The 14,106-nt window shown below is 51.0% G+C and overlaps 1 protein-coding gene across 4 annotated transcripts in view; it reads left to right on the plus strand.

Annotated features, from left to right (window-relative positions):
* Window positions 1-2,218: 2,218 nt before the first annotated feature.
* The window catches only part of Ppara (peroxisome proliferator activated receptor alpha), a 60,264-nt gene continuing 48,376 nt past the window's right edge, over window positions 2,219-14,106 (plus strand). The window contains exons 1-2 of one of the 4 annotated variants that reach the window (XM_046429276.2): window positions 2,219-2,345; window positions 3,467-3,550. Coding sequence is in view for 2 of the 4 variants with exons in the window: in XM_046429281.2 (XP_046285237.1) it covers window positions 9,381-9,524 (144 nt within the window). In the remaining 2 variants the exon portion in view is untranslated. Of the gene's footprint in view, window positions 2,346-2,695; window positions 2,950-3,466; window positions 3,551-8,809; window positions 9,525-14,106 lie in introns of those variants that run through there. The other 3 variants (XM_046429277.2, XM_046429281.2, XM_046429275.2) reach the window with 3 other exon arrangements.

A 14,106-nucleotide genomic window follows, 5' to 3' on the forward strand; every position in this document is an offset into this window, starting at 1 on the left:
CTTGGGCCTTTCAACCGTCCTGCATGACCTGGTGCCACAGGGGACTCTTGGTACCTCGTTTTTCTTACTGTAATGTGGGCATGATGACCTCTTGGAACATCTTAAAGGTTAAAAAACGTGAAAAGGGGCTGAGGCAGCACACAAGCCAGGACAGCAAGCTACATGTGCTCCAAGGGAGGAGGATTCTCAGTTGAGCCCAGAGACATTTCCAGTGCACCTATAAGTCCCAGAACTAGAGTTCTACTTGGCCTCTGTGCAGGCAGAACCTCTGGTGCCCATGCCCATCAACACTGAAAGAAGGGTTGAGGAGGCATCCTCAAGCAGGGCTTGTGCCCTCTGTGACAGCTTCTCCCATTCTGCATGTGACAGGTGTCTTACCTCTATACTCTGAAAGTGCTTTCTCTAAAGAAACTCACTGTTCCCCAGAGACAGCAGATATGGAGCTGGTTCTGGCCGGGCTACTCCATGAAAGAAGCCCTGAGCTTCCCTCTTCCTTTAGGAAACCCAGGAAGGCTGTCTGAGAGCACGTGACAACCAAATGTTTCCTCCCTAAAACCTTGGGAGCCCCAAGAACCCAAGAATATAAATGATCTGTGACTGGTGAGTGTACATGACCATTCTGATGAGCTCTGTACACCCTTGGTCCTTGTCCATACATGTTTGCTAGTTCTTTCCAACTGCCTAGTTGACCATCTGAGAAAAAGAGCCAACACACCGGCACATAGACTCTCTCTCCTTGGCGCCTGGGGACCTGGGGGATGTAAGATGCCATCTTTGTGCCCAGAGGTCCTCATGAGGATGCAGCTCATGGGCTCCACAGGGGCCTCCCTGACTGCTACAGCCAGGAATACAGGTACAACACTACCACTTGCTGGGTAAATAGACAATGCTGCTGCCTGCCCACCTATGATATCCAGGATATAACATGTGCAGGTCACTTTGCAAACTCTGATACACAAACATTAGCTATCACTAGCTAGCATATGCAATAAAAGTTGGGCTTGCCAGGGGGCAAGCTCGAAGGTTATGTGGGTGTCTGGAGGGTGGGGCAAAGTTCACCCCAGGTATGGGACTAATCAGCAAGGGTGAGTTGAGGAACTTTGTAAAAGGGCCAAGCAGGGCCTGATCTCCAGTTCCTCCAGAGTAATGGAGGCTTGTGTTTGAAGTTTTCTTCCCTTTAGGTTCTCCTGTGCACTTGTCGCCACAAATAACATAGTGGCGGATGCAGGATGAGGGCAGAGAGGAGGCCTGGCATAGCACACATTTCGTTCCCAAAGGAGGGGCACCCTGCGCTGGCACGTTGACGCTTGTGCATTCCGTCCGGGAGTTCCGACCGCGCGGTCCCAACAAAGCGGCTTTGCAACGCTCTCCCCTTCTCTTCGCAATTGGCTGCTGGGCCGCGACCTCCCCCTGCGCTGGCAGAGCCCCAGCGCTTCGGCTGGGCACCATATCAGCCCCTCACCCCAGCGCACGGAGAGGGGCGGCAAGGCTCGCCGACAGCCAGGGGCGGGGCGGGGGCAGAGGGTCGGAGCCGGCGGCGCCTCCCCACGCCCGTCCGCGTTGCCCTTCACCTTCTCTTCCCCGCCCGCCACACCCGCCCTGGCACCCCCACCACCTGTTGGCGCGTGCTCCCGGCTGGCGCTCGCGTTCTCTCTATTTTGCATCCTGGGGTTCCGGGACAAGGTTCCCTCCCCGCCGGCTCCCAGCCCAACAAGGTTCGAGACCCGCTCCTCGTCTAGACCAGCTCGTCAGGGAGGCGGGCCTGGCCAGCGTGGCACGGGCGCCCGGCGGGAACCTCCACCCGTCCCGCGGGCTGGCGCCTGTGCCACACTTAAACTTCAGCCCCTCCCGGTGCGCGGGCCTGAGGGGTCGCGGATGCCCAGGAGCACGCAGCGACCCATCGCAGCGCTCTTCTCCCTCGCCGGGTGACCTTGGGCAGTCCCTTTGCCTCTCCAGCCTCAGTTTCCCCCTTGGTGCCACCGCCTCCCTACCCGAAGGAGGCATGGCCGAAAGCGGCCCGCCCCCTCCCCTGCAACAGCCAATCAGGAGCCGCCGTCCGGGGGTGTGTCCCGCCCAGGGCCCAGGCTCGGGCCCCGGGGCGGGGCTTCCGGGGCGGTCACCCAGCGGCCGGACCCGGGGGGGGACGGCCGAGGGGCGGTGCGTGTCGCGGGGGTGCGGCTGGCACCGTCGCGCGGAGGCGGCGCCGGGCAGGGGCCGGGGACGCAGCGGCCCCACGGCGGGGGCAGCGGGCGGCGGGGTGGAGGCGGCCGCTTGCGCCCTGCCTGGCGCCGCCTCCCTCGGTGCGCTAGCCCCGAGGACCGGCAGGCGGCGGACCGCGGCCCCAGGTACCCAGGGGCAGGCGGGCGGGCGGGCGGGGGTCGAGGCCCTGGTGTCCCTTGCCCCAGGACGAAGAGGGCGGTGGACAGGGCAAAGGAGGGGCTGGACGGCGCATGCGCGTACCTTGGGGGCGCGGGTCTAGAGACCCTGGGGCGCGGGGCGCGGGGCGAGGGCACACGCAGAGAACTTTGCGGGGCGCGCAGGGCCCACGAGGCTGTCCCAGGCTCAGTCTCTCTCGGAGCGCCGGGGGCCTGTTCTGAACTCCCGCATCCGCAGCTGTCGGGGCTGGGGGCTTCGCGGAGTTCGGGGGACCGCAGCGACGACGGGTCCTCTGGTTGTACCCTGGGAGGGAAGGCCCACGGGCGGGGATATCCCGACGTGCCCTGTCCTCCCCCCTGCGTGGTGGAGCTTGGTCGTCACCAGCTTAGGGGGGGGGCGTTTCCCGGGACCCTCCCCCCAGGGATCCCCAAGGCAAGGTAACCCTAGGCCCAGATAGATCGACCCTGGGGCTAGTGCACCCTGCGGCCGCTGCCCGACGAGACACACACGCGATTAGTGTCACCAGCTGCGGACCACGTTTGACGAACAGTTCTCACTTTGCTCCCGAACGCAGTGAGCAACCCAGGGCAGCCTAGGGCAGGCTCTGTGGGGTAGGGTGGCGACTCTGTGAAACCGCACACCCGGGTTTCCTCCGCGCCCTGGGCGGAGCGGCCCTCGTGGTTCCAGTGAAGCTTCACAGATTGATGCCCGGGATGGGAGCCGCGAGAGCTCTTTGCCCACGCCCACCTCCCCACGGCCGGCTTATTTGTTTTCTTCTTAAACATAAAGGAGGGAGGTGTGCCCCACGTGTCTAGATTCCTTCCATGGTTGTGTAATGTTTTGGGCGCCGAGGGGCACTCTGGAACCCTATGGCTTGATATCCACCTCAACCTCTGCCACTACCCTCACCCCCCAAAGAAACCAGGGACTGGCTATGGGAGGAGGGCACAGAGCTTTCCCGGACACGGCCCCATGACCCCGTTGTCGTTTCAAGAAGCAGGGTCACCGTGACTTTCCTAAGGTGGTGGAGAGTTGGGGGGCATCCAGAAAACACAGTAACCATTTCCTCCTCCGTCTTCCCACTGCCAAGGTTGAAGTTAAAGGCCCTACCTGATCCGTGAAGTGACAGTGTGTGGCAAGACACGCTGAGAACCAAGAACCTGTCACCACACAGGTAAAAAGGTTTAATTTACTACTTCCAGACTGAAATATCTTGTGTTTGTTTCCCTTGCACGACAGACTGGCAGTTTGGGAGTTAATCAGCACTTTCTGATGTAATGTTAAATGCATTTTCAGTGCTTGGAAAGTAAGAGGAATGTGCACGGATTCCCTTTCGGCACTGAATGACTGTGTCATTGCACTGGGAACATCATTTCTTTGTGACAGACTGGTTTTGTGTAGTTTAAAATGATAATGAAACTTTGAGAAATGTTATAACTTACCAATCACTTGAGTTTATTGACACCAACCAGTTAAGACCAGCGTGCTGTCTACTAGCAGTTATCATTTTGAACATTAAGCAGATGCTTGTCAATCGGGTGGGTCGGTGCCAGAACTGCCAGCAGCCCCAGCAGGGATGACCCCAGGACACACCAGATGATGAACATCTAGGTGGTCACCCTCCATGAAAGACAAGAGGCAATGGGCTTGGCAAATCTTGTGCAGCTTGGAAGCAGAAGTAAATTAATTGATAGCAGAAAAAAAATGTTTCCTTCCCCCCCCACATCTTAAACATATAAGACATGCCACAATCCCACAACAGCTCTTTTTAACTAGCTTACATCTGTCAAGCCTGTAAACAGTGTTAAAAGTTTTATGTATGTGTGAGAGAATCAGAGAAAAGAAAAGGTTTTTTTCCTATATAATTTTGTAACTTGCTTTATTGAATACTAGGTTAAGAGAAACAGTTCTGTGTGAAAAAGAAAATGTATTTCTGCTTTATCCTTTTAAATATCCATGTAATATTCCTTTGTGTTTAGATAGAGCAACCTTTAGTCAGTCCACAGACACACACATAGTTCGTCCCCTCTATGCCCATTCACTGAGTAGCAGCTGGGGGTCACTGCACCCAGTCATGAACAGCGTAACTGCCCATCTGCTTATGAAGCTGATTTTCACTCTGGAATATAGAAAAGAAACCTAATGATAATTCTCATCATATAAAAGATGAAGAAACTGGAGTGCAGAGAGGGGAGCACCATTGGCCGCGATATCTTGCTCTTAGTGACATCTTGCTCCATGTGCTCTTTTTCTTGCATGCTATGAGCATTAGTGTTTTTATAATAAATATTAAGTCATTTTCTAAAATGTTCACTAAAATGTTTCTACTTACTGTAGATGCATTTTAGACTTGCCAAACTTCCCTCCCCTCCTTGCTCTCCTACGGTCCGGGTGTGTGAGTGGGTGCGCTCTTGGTGGCATGGGATGAGTGTCTCGGGTGACCAGCATCACTGTTTCATGCCCACCCTGATTGTGTTGCGCCACACACAGAAGACACGGCCCGTTGAGTTGTCCTTTTCTGGAATTGAGGTTCTCCACTTTTATACCTGGTTTTGGTGCTTGATATAAAGTCCATTTTTCAAATGTTTTGTAGACATTGTATAAAATGGCATCATCGCTTATGTGGAACAGACTTTTGCTGTTATTTCAGCCTTATAAATACATAGAACAAGCTAGATCACCTTTTAGACTATGTGGTTAGGGAAATTAAGAACAGAATTTAAATTTATAACTTGGTGGTAAGAGATTTGTGGGTTTCTTTTTTTTTGTTGGGGGGATTTTGGTGGACTTTGTTTTATTTAAGTTTTTTTTGGTGGGGGGTACTGGGGATGGAACCCAGGACCTCTCACGCGCTAAACACACAGTCCAGCTCTGAGCTACATCCCCAGCACCCAGATAGTTTAAGGTAAGACTCCGCTGGAGAAGCCCTAGCGTCCAGTGGGCTGCGCGTGAAGGAACTTGCTTCTTCTCTGCATTGTTCGGGGGCTAGCATGCGTGGGCTGCTTCTGGAGAGGAGTGCCCTGCGTGCGTGGGCTATGTTTGCAGCCTATTCTAGAGGTGACTGAAGGAACCCAGTCTGGTTTGCTCTTGTTTGAAGGGGTGTGTTCTTTGCTTCTGTAGCACTTAATGACTCTGTACCTCCTGGCAGTGATACCCTGGAGGGCCTAAAGAGAGTGCCCATCACAGGCTGCCCTTACCCTCACCAGCTCAGCCTGTGTGATGACTGTTTAGACCAAGTTGTTTTCTTGGGTGGTGGTGGTGGTATTATTATTATTATTATTATTATTTATTTTGGTTGTCTGGGGATTGAACCCAGGGCCTTGTGCATGCAAGGAGCTATCTCCCCAGTCCCGCCCAAGTTGTCTTAAGACCCATATAGGGTGGAAAGAAAAGTATTTGGACTTTTTTTAAAATTTTTGTTTTTGGGTACAAGGGATTGAACTCAGGGGTCTCAACCCCTGAGCCACATCCCCAGACCTGTTTTGTAATTTATTAGAGATAGGGTCTCACTGAGTTGTTCTGTGCCTGGCTAAATTTCTAAGGCTGGCTTTGAACTCACGACCATCCTGCCTTCGCCTTCCAAGCCTCTGGGACTACAGGCGTGTGCCACCGTGCCCAGCTGTACATTTTGGTTGGCACCAGGGAGACAGGTTGAGGGTGAGAAAGGTTAGTCCTGGGTTCTGGCCCATTAGCTTCTGCCTGCAGGTGTGAAGGCCTCTGTCCACCTCCTCTCAGCAGAAGATGGATTCTCCTCCAGGCCCCTCTGGAGTGTTGCAAAGCTCATGAGCTCTGGCTCCAAACTGTGCCCATCCCAGGAGGTCCCGAGGAGGAAGGACACTGCATGCATTCTCACCCAGCAGATCTGCTGCCTGAGTTGGGTTTGCTCCCATTAATTTGTTATCTTTCAAAGACTACTGGAAAGAAACACTTCCCCTGCCCCATAAATACCAAAAACACTTTTGTTTTCAATTTTGTAGAGGTAAAGGGACATTCTCCACTGGTAAGAACCAAATCAGCATTGAGTGGTTCCTGTTGGCTTTGAGTTTGGATGTGACCCCAGGTTTTGGTAATAATGTATCTTGCAGTGTGTCTAGATTGTGCCACAGATTGTGCCTCGTCCTGCAGGGCCCTGCTGAAAGGCAGTCTCCATGCAGTCTCCCTGGATGCACAGCCAGCTGCTGCTCAGCATCGAGGCTCCTTGTCCACCTGGTCAGACTCCCTGAGGGCAGAGTGTGTCCTGTTTGTTTCTGCTCTGCTAGTCCTGTGCTTGTAAATGCTTATTGAATATGTGAATGGTTAATAGAATTTAAATCCCAAAAACTTATGGTGGGTCTCTGTGATCAGCACAGTAGTCAGCTGTGCATGGAAGCTGGCTGGGGGGCGCCTAAGCTGTAGTGCTCACAGCTCCAAGGCTGCAGATGACCGCTCATCCCATCCCTCCACAGCAGGATACGCCTTGGCATTTCCCAGCTTCCCTCATGTAGTTGCCATTGCAGCAGGGCTAGGAGAGTTGCAGCTGAAGTGATTCGGTTTGTAGTGGTCACTAAGTTTGGGAGGTATTGTACATTAAATAGACTTCTGAAGTGGCTTGAGGATCTGTTTAAATAAAATGCTATTTTTTTATCCTGTAAGATCATGGATTCAAATGCCCAACAACCAACGCAGTAGGAAAGGGGTACCTTGGTGAGTTGGGAAGTGCTTACACTTAACAGTGTGGGAATACTGTCGGTAGAGAGAGATTCCTGGGACAGATTTGAGAAAACAGTGATCAGATGTTTCAGGTGCAACCTGCCTCTGTTTTTTATTTTGCTCTATTTTAAGAAATTTGCAAATAGAGAGCAATAAAAATGTCTGATCTGATCCATGTGCTTGACACTTTAGGGGCCAGAAGCAAATCTTTGAAAGAGCGTAATTGGAACTGTAAGAGTCAGGAATAGAATGCAGAACTGTCACAAAGGTTGTGAAGCCGGTTATGAGTGATTCGAGTTGAAGTTAGGGTCAAGAGTGAGGGGGCCCCAGGCGCTCTTACAGCCCCTGTAACTGAACAAGTCTGTCCTTTTGTGATAACCACACGGTGGTGACAAGTCACCAGGCATCAGCAGGAGAGCGGTCGACCCGTGGCCGCTTGACTTCCTGAACCACGCCAATCAGTGGCCAGCCCGAGGCGCACTGAAAGGCACATTTACCGTGAAGCACTCTGGCTTGTAACAGGCAGGACTGCTCCCTGGCCAGGCTGGTCTCTGTGATCTGAAAATGATCTGAAGTTTTCTCTATCACCTGTATGTGAAGTATGAGACGGCTTCCTGGAAGAATTTTTAAATGCATTTTCTGGCAATTTTCTTTACTGGACAAAATAACACAAGCCCCGTAGTAGCCTTTGTCTAGAATTATGAGCAAATGTGATAACTTCTTTCCTGCAGTTTGATTTTAGCTCATTCCACGGGACAGCTTGGTGACTGAGTCGGTGTCGGGGTGATTCCCTGCTCACTTTCTGTGTGTTTGTGTGTTGGGATGGGATTAACATCAATGATGTTTGTAGAAAAAAAAAATGGTCAGAGGACTTTGAAATTTGGTTCAGATGGACTCATCTCTCAGTATGTGAAAGCTATTTACAATAAAAACAAACAGGGCAGTATTTGATGTGGCTACAATATCTTTGGACTTTAAAATCCGTCTATTTATTTGCTTGATTTTTGTGCTACTGGGGACAGAACCCAGGGGTGCTTTACCACACTCCCAGCCCTTTTTATTTTTTCAAGTCTTGAACTTGCCATCCTCCTGCCTCAGCCTCCTGAGTTGCTGGGCTTACAGGTGTGGCCACTGCACCTGGCTGCAGTTTATGAGGGAGAGTATTTTGCCTAAGTACTATATCGCCTTTCCCCCACTTTGAAAAATGTTACAAAACCTGTCACCAGATAGAGGCAAGGGAACTTTGGCTCACCTTCCCTGACTGGCTGTCCAAAAGTTCAAAACGTGACCCTTGTTCTCCTGTCCTTTGAAAACCTCGCTTGTCTTGTCGAGAGCGTTTTCCAGAAAGGAAGACATTCTGTTGCTGCCATTTTTGAGACATAAAGTCAACCTTCTCTGTGAGGATACTTGGTGACAAGTCCTGAAAGAGGCCAGCAGTTGGAAAAGCCAATGCACAGATGCGCAGCCCACCTGCGCTGGAGCCCGGTGTCCTGAGGAGGGCTTCGGACAGGGAGAGGCACCGCCAGAGAAAGTGGTTGGGGCTTCTAAACGCAGCCAAAGCCCCTGCCCCGGAGAGGGAGGTTGACTGGTGGAGTTAGGAGACCTCTGTGACCAGAGATGACAGGAAGGTGGGGAGGGAAGCAGAAAGAATTGTAGACGTGGGGTACAGTGGCGTGCCCACTCAGGAGTCCAGGGGTGGGGGGTGGATCCATCACGGTGGTGGAGGAAGCCCTGCTTGGAATGGCCAGGGAAGGATGTGAGTGAGGTCTGAGCTGGCGTGGGAACCCCAGGGGTCCCAGTTCCTGGCCAAGGGAATGGCAGCTGGAGTCGGGAGAAAGCTTTGCATGGACAGCTCTCCATCAAGAGTGGTGGCAGCTCTTCCAAAGTCCCTGGCTTTGAGTGTGGACAGAGTGAGGCCTGTCAGCGGAGGCCAACGTAAGAAGAGAGAAACAGTGTGCCTTTCTTCCTCTCGGGAGCTTCACCTGCTCTGTTCTCTTGGTGAATCCAGCCAGGTTATCTTTTGGTGTCTGGGGCAGAAGTCTAAGTGAAGGTGAATATTTAACCACCCTCAAGGGCAGCTGATAATCTGAATAATAACAGAGGCACAGACTTAGGGAACTAGGACTTCAGAAAAAGAATCCCGCCAGAGCTTCCCTGACTACTAAGAAGAGCACAGAAGCTAGGGAGTGAGAGGTTACCCCCTGGGGAATGGATGAGTTTAAATGTGGGCTTTCTTAGCAGGAGAAGGCACTTTGTAAAAGGTATTTCAGAAAATCACCCCCATCACGGTTGGGTTTGGTACCTACTCTACAAGAATGAAACCTCTGAAAGACAGGAGGGGAGTAAAATCTCAGACTCAGAGAAGGAGTCGGAAATACGAAGCTGCTGCCGCCCTCGGTGTAACATGTCCACCCTCCAGTTACCCTGAGGGCCACCCCGTGTCCCACTGCCACCCGGAGGTGAGTTGCTGCAGACGTGTACTTCCTGATTCTGCACGTGTGCCTCCTCAGGAAGACAGGCCGGAGGGCGTCCCCCTTCCTGCATACTGCTGTGTCTTCGCTGCCCCGGCCTGGCTGCCCCTCTGCCTCCCACGAGACCCCTGCCCTTGGCTACTGCTCTGCTGGGCTCCAAGTCCATCACCCTCTGCCTTCAGGCGTCGCCTCCACCTTCCCCAGGACACTCCAACTCCTTGGGTCTGTCTGAGCTGCCCTACCTCTGGTGTCCCGTCCCTGGCTCAGTAACTGGCCCCAGCTGGGCTGGAGTGGGGGCCTCCGGGGCAGCACAGGGACAGGATCCTTGCCACCTTCGGGACTCTCAGACTCAGGTAGCGTTCTCAGGTGGCCTGCGCTTGGTGTCCTCGCCTCACATGGGCTAGGTCCAGTGCCTTCCTGGGTCTTCCCACGCTACATCCAGGAATCCCGTGGGGCACGTGCCCTGTGGCGCTCTGCATCTGTCTGCTTTGACACTTGGTGCCTTCGCTCCACGGCTGTTTGTGAAGCTTGCCCGTCATTTATTCCCAAGTTCATTCATTGCTTTGTGGGTGCTTTCTGGACATCAGCAGTGGCCAGCGCTGTCCTAGGTGCTGGGGGAGCAAGGGACAGGAGCAGGCACGTCCCTGCTGGTCTAAAGCTCTGCTGGACACAGTGAGTGGAGCGGGGCTGCCGGGGGTGGGGGCAGTGGGGAAGCGCATGACCTGCAGCACGTGAAGAGCTGGACCAAGGGTCGTGTGAGTGGCCAGGGAGGCGCGCAGGATTTACAGGGATCCAGCGCAGCTCAGTAACTGTTTGTCCTCAACATTTGGAATTGCCTCTCACTAAAGGAATTAAGTTGAGGGAGAAGAAAGACATAAAATTCTCCAAGAATCTTCAGAACCCATTTTAATTCTTCTGATTATGATCTTAAAGGCATTAAATGTCCCGGTTAAACCCCTCTTGACCCACATCGGTCAGCAGGATCTAATCTCTGGTCACCATTAACCCTCACATGACCCTGAGGGCCTGCATTCAGGAAACAACGTCACTTAGTCACAGCATCTGCCTCGCTGGGTCGCCCACAGGTCCAGCGTGAAAAGCCAGCAAGCCCATGCGGCCCTCGTGCTGTGTGTCTGCAGCTCCCGAGAGCCGAGGGCTGGCTTCCACCCGGTCGGGGCAGGGCAGGCTGCGGGCCTGGGCCTGGCACCCCTCAGTGTGAAAGGCGTGAATGAGGCGAGGACTCCCTGCAGAGGCCAGCAGGAAGCCTGGCACGGAGGCCTTCTCGTGCAGGCTGCCTCTCGCTTTGCCTGCCAGGGTGGAGGAGACCCCGGGGCCACAAACCCTGTCATGTCAGGTGGGAGCAAGCTGGCCTCCTGATGTCCTGGACACACAGCCCGGTCACCTGCTCTGAGGTGTGTGGTGTGGGGGGCCTTCCATAGCAAGCTCTCACTTTGTATGAGACCCCCTGGAAACCAGGCAGCAGAGGGGAGGTGTTTGGCTTTGTTCTTATATTTGATTTATTGAGATGCAATTTGCATACAGTCAAGTCCTTCCTCTTAGTACACAATTTCATGAGATTTGAAAAGCCCATCTGGCCCCGGCCCCGTGCTGCCTGTTAACCAAGGGTTGTGCTCAGCTTCTAGGGGCCAGCATGTTCCCCAGCTGTGGCTCCCTCCTCGGTCAGAGTCAGTGGCGCGCAAGTGCCCTGGCTTCCTTCGCCCTACCCCCCTTTGCCTGGTCACTCCCGCCACCCCTTCTGCCAGCAAAGGTTGTCAGCTGCTAAGAGCTCAGGGGAGTCTACTGGGCCCACCCCAAGAATCTAGACTAGTGTCCCCTCTCGGGGCTGCCTGTGTCAGCCTCCCAGGCTCCATACACAGTGCCACAAAGCAGACAAGTGCACTCACGCTGCCTCCGGAAGGTTCTTACAGAAAAGTAGGCATGGTAGTTCTCACTGTGGTTTCTTACCTGTTACATTACAGTGCTAAACAAACACTAGTTTTACTGTCTTTAAAAAAGTTTCCCTGTGTGTTTACAACTCATAGCCAGAGATGGTTTTCATATGCTGACAAAAAATTTAACAGTCACAGGACAAGTGTGATTGTTCTTATGGGTTATTAAAATTGCTTTGCACCATTTCAGCTTGCATGACCCTTCTGTGGTCTTACACTACCACGTGCGTCAAGGCTTTCTAGTAACGGCAACAGCACAAAACTGACCAAGCAGGTGAGAGAAGCCTCATGAATCAGTAGAAACAACTAATGATAGAAACAGACTCCCGTGACTCTTAGCATTAGATATAAGACATAAACTTTGACCTTCTTCCTATGTTCAAGAAGGTGGAAGATAAAATTGATCATTTTGATAGTGCATTAGAAATTACGTTCCCCAAAAGGACATTGATTTGAAAGTAACCATTTTTAGTTGCAAACCTAAAAGATACACAAAGTGAAATTACATACTCTATAGATAGCTATAACAGCAGAATAGACACCACCGAATAAAGAATTGGTGAATGATAAGATAGATCAGAAAAAAGTAGCCAAAGTGAAGCACTAAGAGATGAAGGACTGGAAATACAAAGGATGTAGTGAGTGTAACTGACCCTGGTGGGGGGTGAATGGTGGCTGAAGTTCACCTAGAGATGAGGAAAGACGTCGCAAGTCCAAGAAGCCTAGAGAACCCCAAGCAGGATTTACATATATATGTTTACACCACAGTAAAACTCCTGAAGAAATAAAGACAAAATGTTATCTTAAAAGAAGAGGAAAAAGCAAAGGCATTACCTTCAAAGAAGGAGCATCGGAGCTAACCCCTGAACCAGACAGTGAAGGCTCCAGCACAGCTCTGATGGTTGGATCTGGACCGTCCCCCAAAGGCTCGTGTGTTGAAGGACGGGTGTCCCCTTGCTGCAGTATCGGAAGGTGGTGGAAGCTGTAGGAGCTAGGCCTCGTTGGAAGGGGTGAGTCACGGGCTGTGCTTCTGAAGGGTGCCTTGTCCCCTAGCCCCCTTTGTCCTTTTGCTCCCCGGCTGCCATAAGGGAGCAGCTCTTTTCTACCAACCACTTCCCGCCATGGCTCTGCCTCGTTTCCAACGCAGAGCACTGCGGCCAGTCAAGCACGGACTGAAACCTCTGAAACCACGAGCCAAAATAAGTTGATTTCTCAGATATTTTCATCACAGTGAGAGTTGACTGACAAGACCATGAAAAGAATCTTCTGTGTGCTGCAAGTTGGGTTTACTCCAGGAATAGGTAATCCAGCATTGAAATTACAAAATGCTTCAGGATAAAATGTGTGAATCATGTTCACTGAAATCTACAAAATGCTGTTGAGAGAAATTTTAAAAGACCTTAATAAAGAGTGAGTTATAACAATCCTCTTAAATCAGAAGACTCGGAAGTCCTTCCCAGGATGCCCTACAGACTCAGGACAGTCAAAAGCAGATTGAAAAATGCCCAGTTGTGGAATTTGACAAGCTAGTTCTGAACTCTACAGAAATACAAAGGGCCTGTGGTGACTAAGACAACTTTGAAAAGGAACAACATAGCTGGACATGCAGACCACCTGATTTCAAGAATTATTATAGAGCCACAGGAATCAAGACAGTATGGCACCATTGATAAGAAAAAAGTCAGATGGATGGAACAGAATAAGAAGTCCAGAAATGGACCCATGCATATGTGGACAATCGATGTCAGGTCAGGTGCCAAGTCTTTTCTGTGGGGAAAAGGCCATCTTTCTGCAAACAGCGCTGCAACAATTAGATGACCATATGCAAAAGAAGGAACCTCAACCCTCACCTCATACCACATGCCAAATAGTATTTATTGTTAATATAACATAATATTATCATATATTATTGTGTTATTGAAATGGGTCATAGACATAATTTTAAGATTTAAAACCATAGAAATTCCAGAAGAAAGCATAGGGAAAAGTCATAGAGATTTGGGGTTTGCCAAAGATTTTTTTTAAATATGATTCAAAAAGCATGAACCATAAAAGAAAAAAAAATTTATTATAAAATTATAAACTTTTTCTTATCAAAAGATATGTAAGGAAATAAAGAGTCAAGCCACAGGCTCAAAGAAAATATTTACAAAATGTATATCTAAAGAAAGACGGATCTGGAATATACAGAGAGCTCTTACAATCCAGTAAGAAGACAACAAACAACCCAATTAAAAATGGAGAAAATCTTTGAAGTAGCTCATCAATAAAGGGCACATTTAAATGGATGGCAAGTAAGCAGATAAAAAAGGACATTAGTGAAATGTAAATTAATAGTAGTAGATATCACTGTTAATAAAGATATCACTGTAGCTCCCTGCAGCAGCTGAAGCTCAGCATACTGACCACATGTGGGTGAGGACATGGAACAGGACTCGCATATGCTGCTGATGGGAACGCAGCAGCCACTTTGGGAAACATGTCGGCAGACAATACCAGTTACCTTATCATCGAGCATGTCTATACCTGAAAAACTCCATCCTTACGATCTCACAACTGTATGACATTATAGAAAAGGCAAAATTGTGGAGCCTGTAAAAAGATCAGTAGTTGCCAGGGGC

The sequence above is a fragment of the Marmota monax genome, unplaced genomic scaffold (genome assembly GCF_021218885.2).
Source record: "Marmota monax isolate L192 unplaced genomic scaffold, Marmota_monax_Labrador192_F-V1.1 WCK01_AAM20220418_F8-fsc00051, whole genome shotgun sequence".
In the NCBI taxonomy this organism is placed as follows: domain Eukaryota; kingdom Metazoa; phylum Chordata; class Mammalia; order Rodentia; family Sciuridae; genus Marmota; species Marmota monax.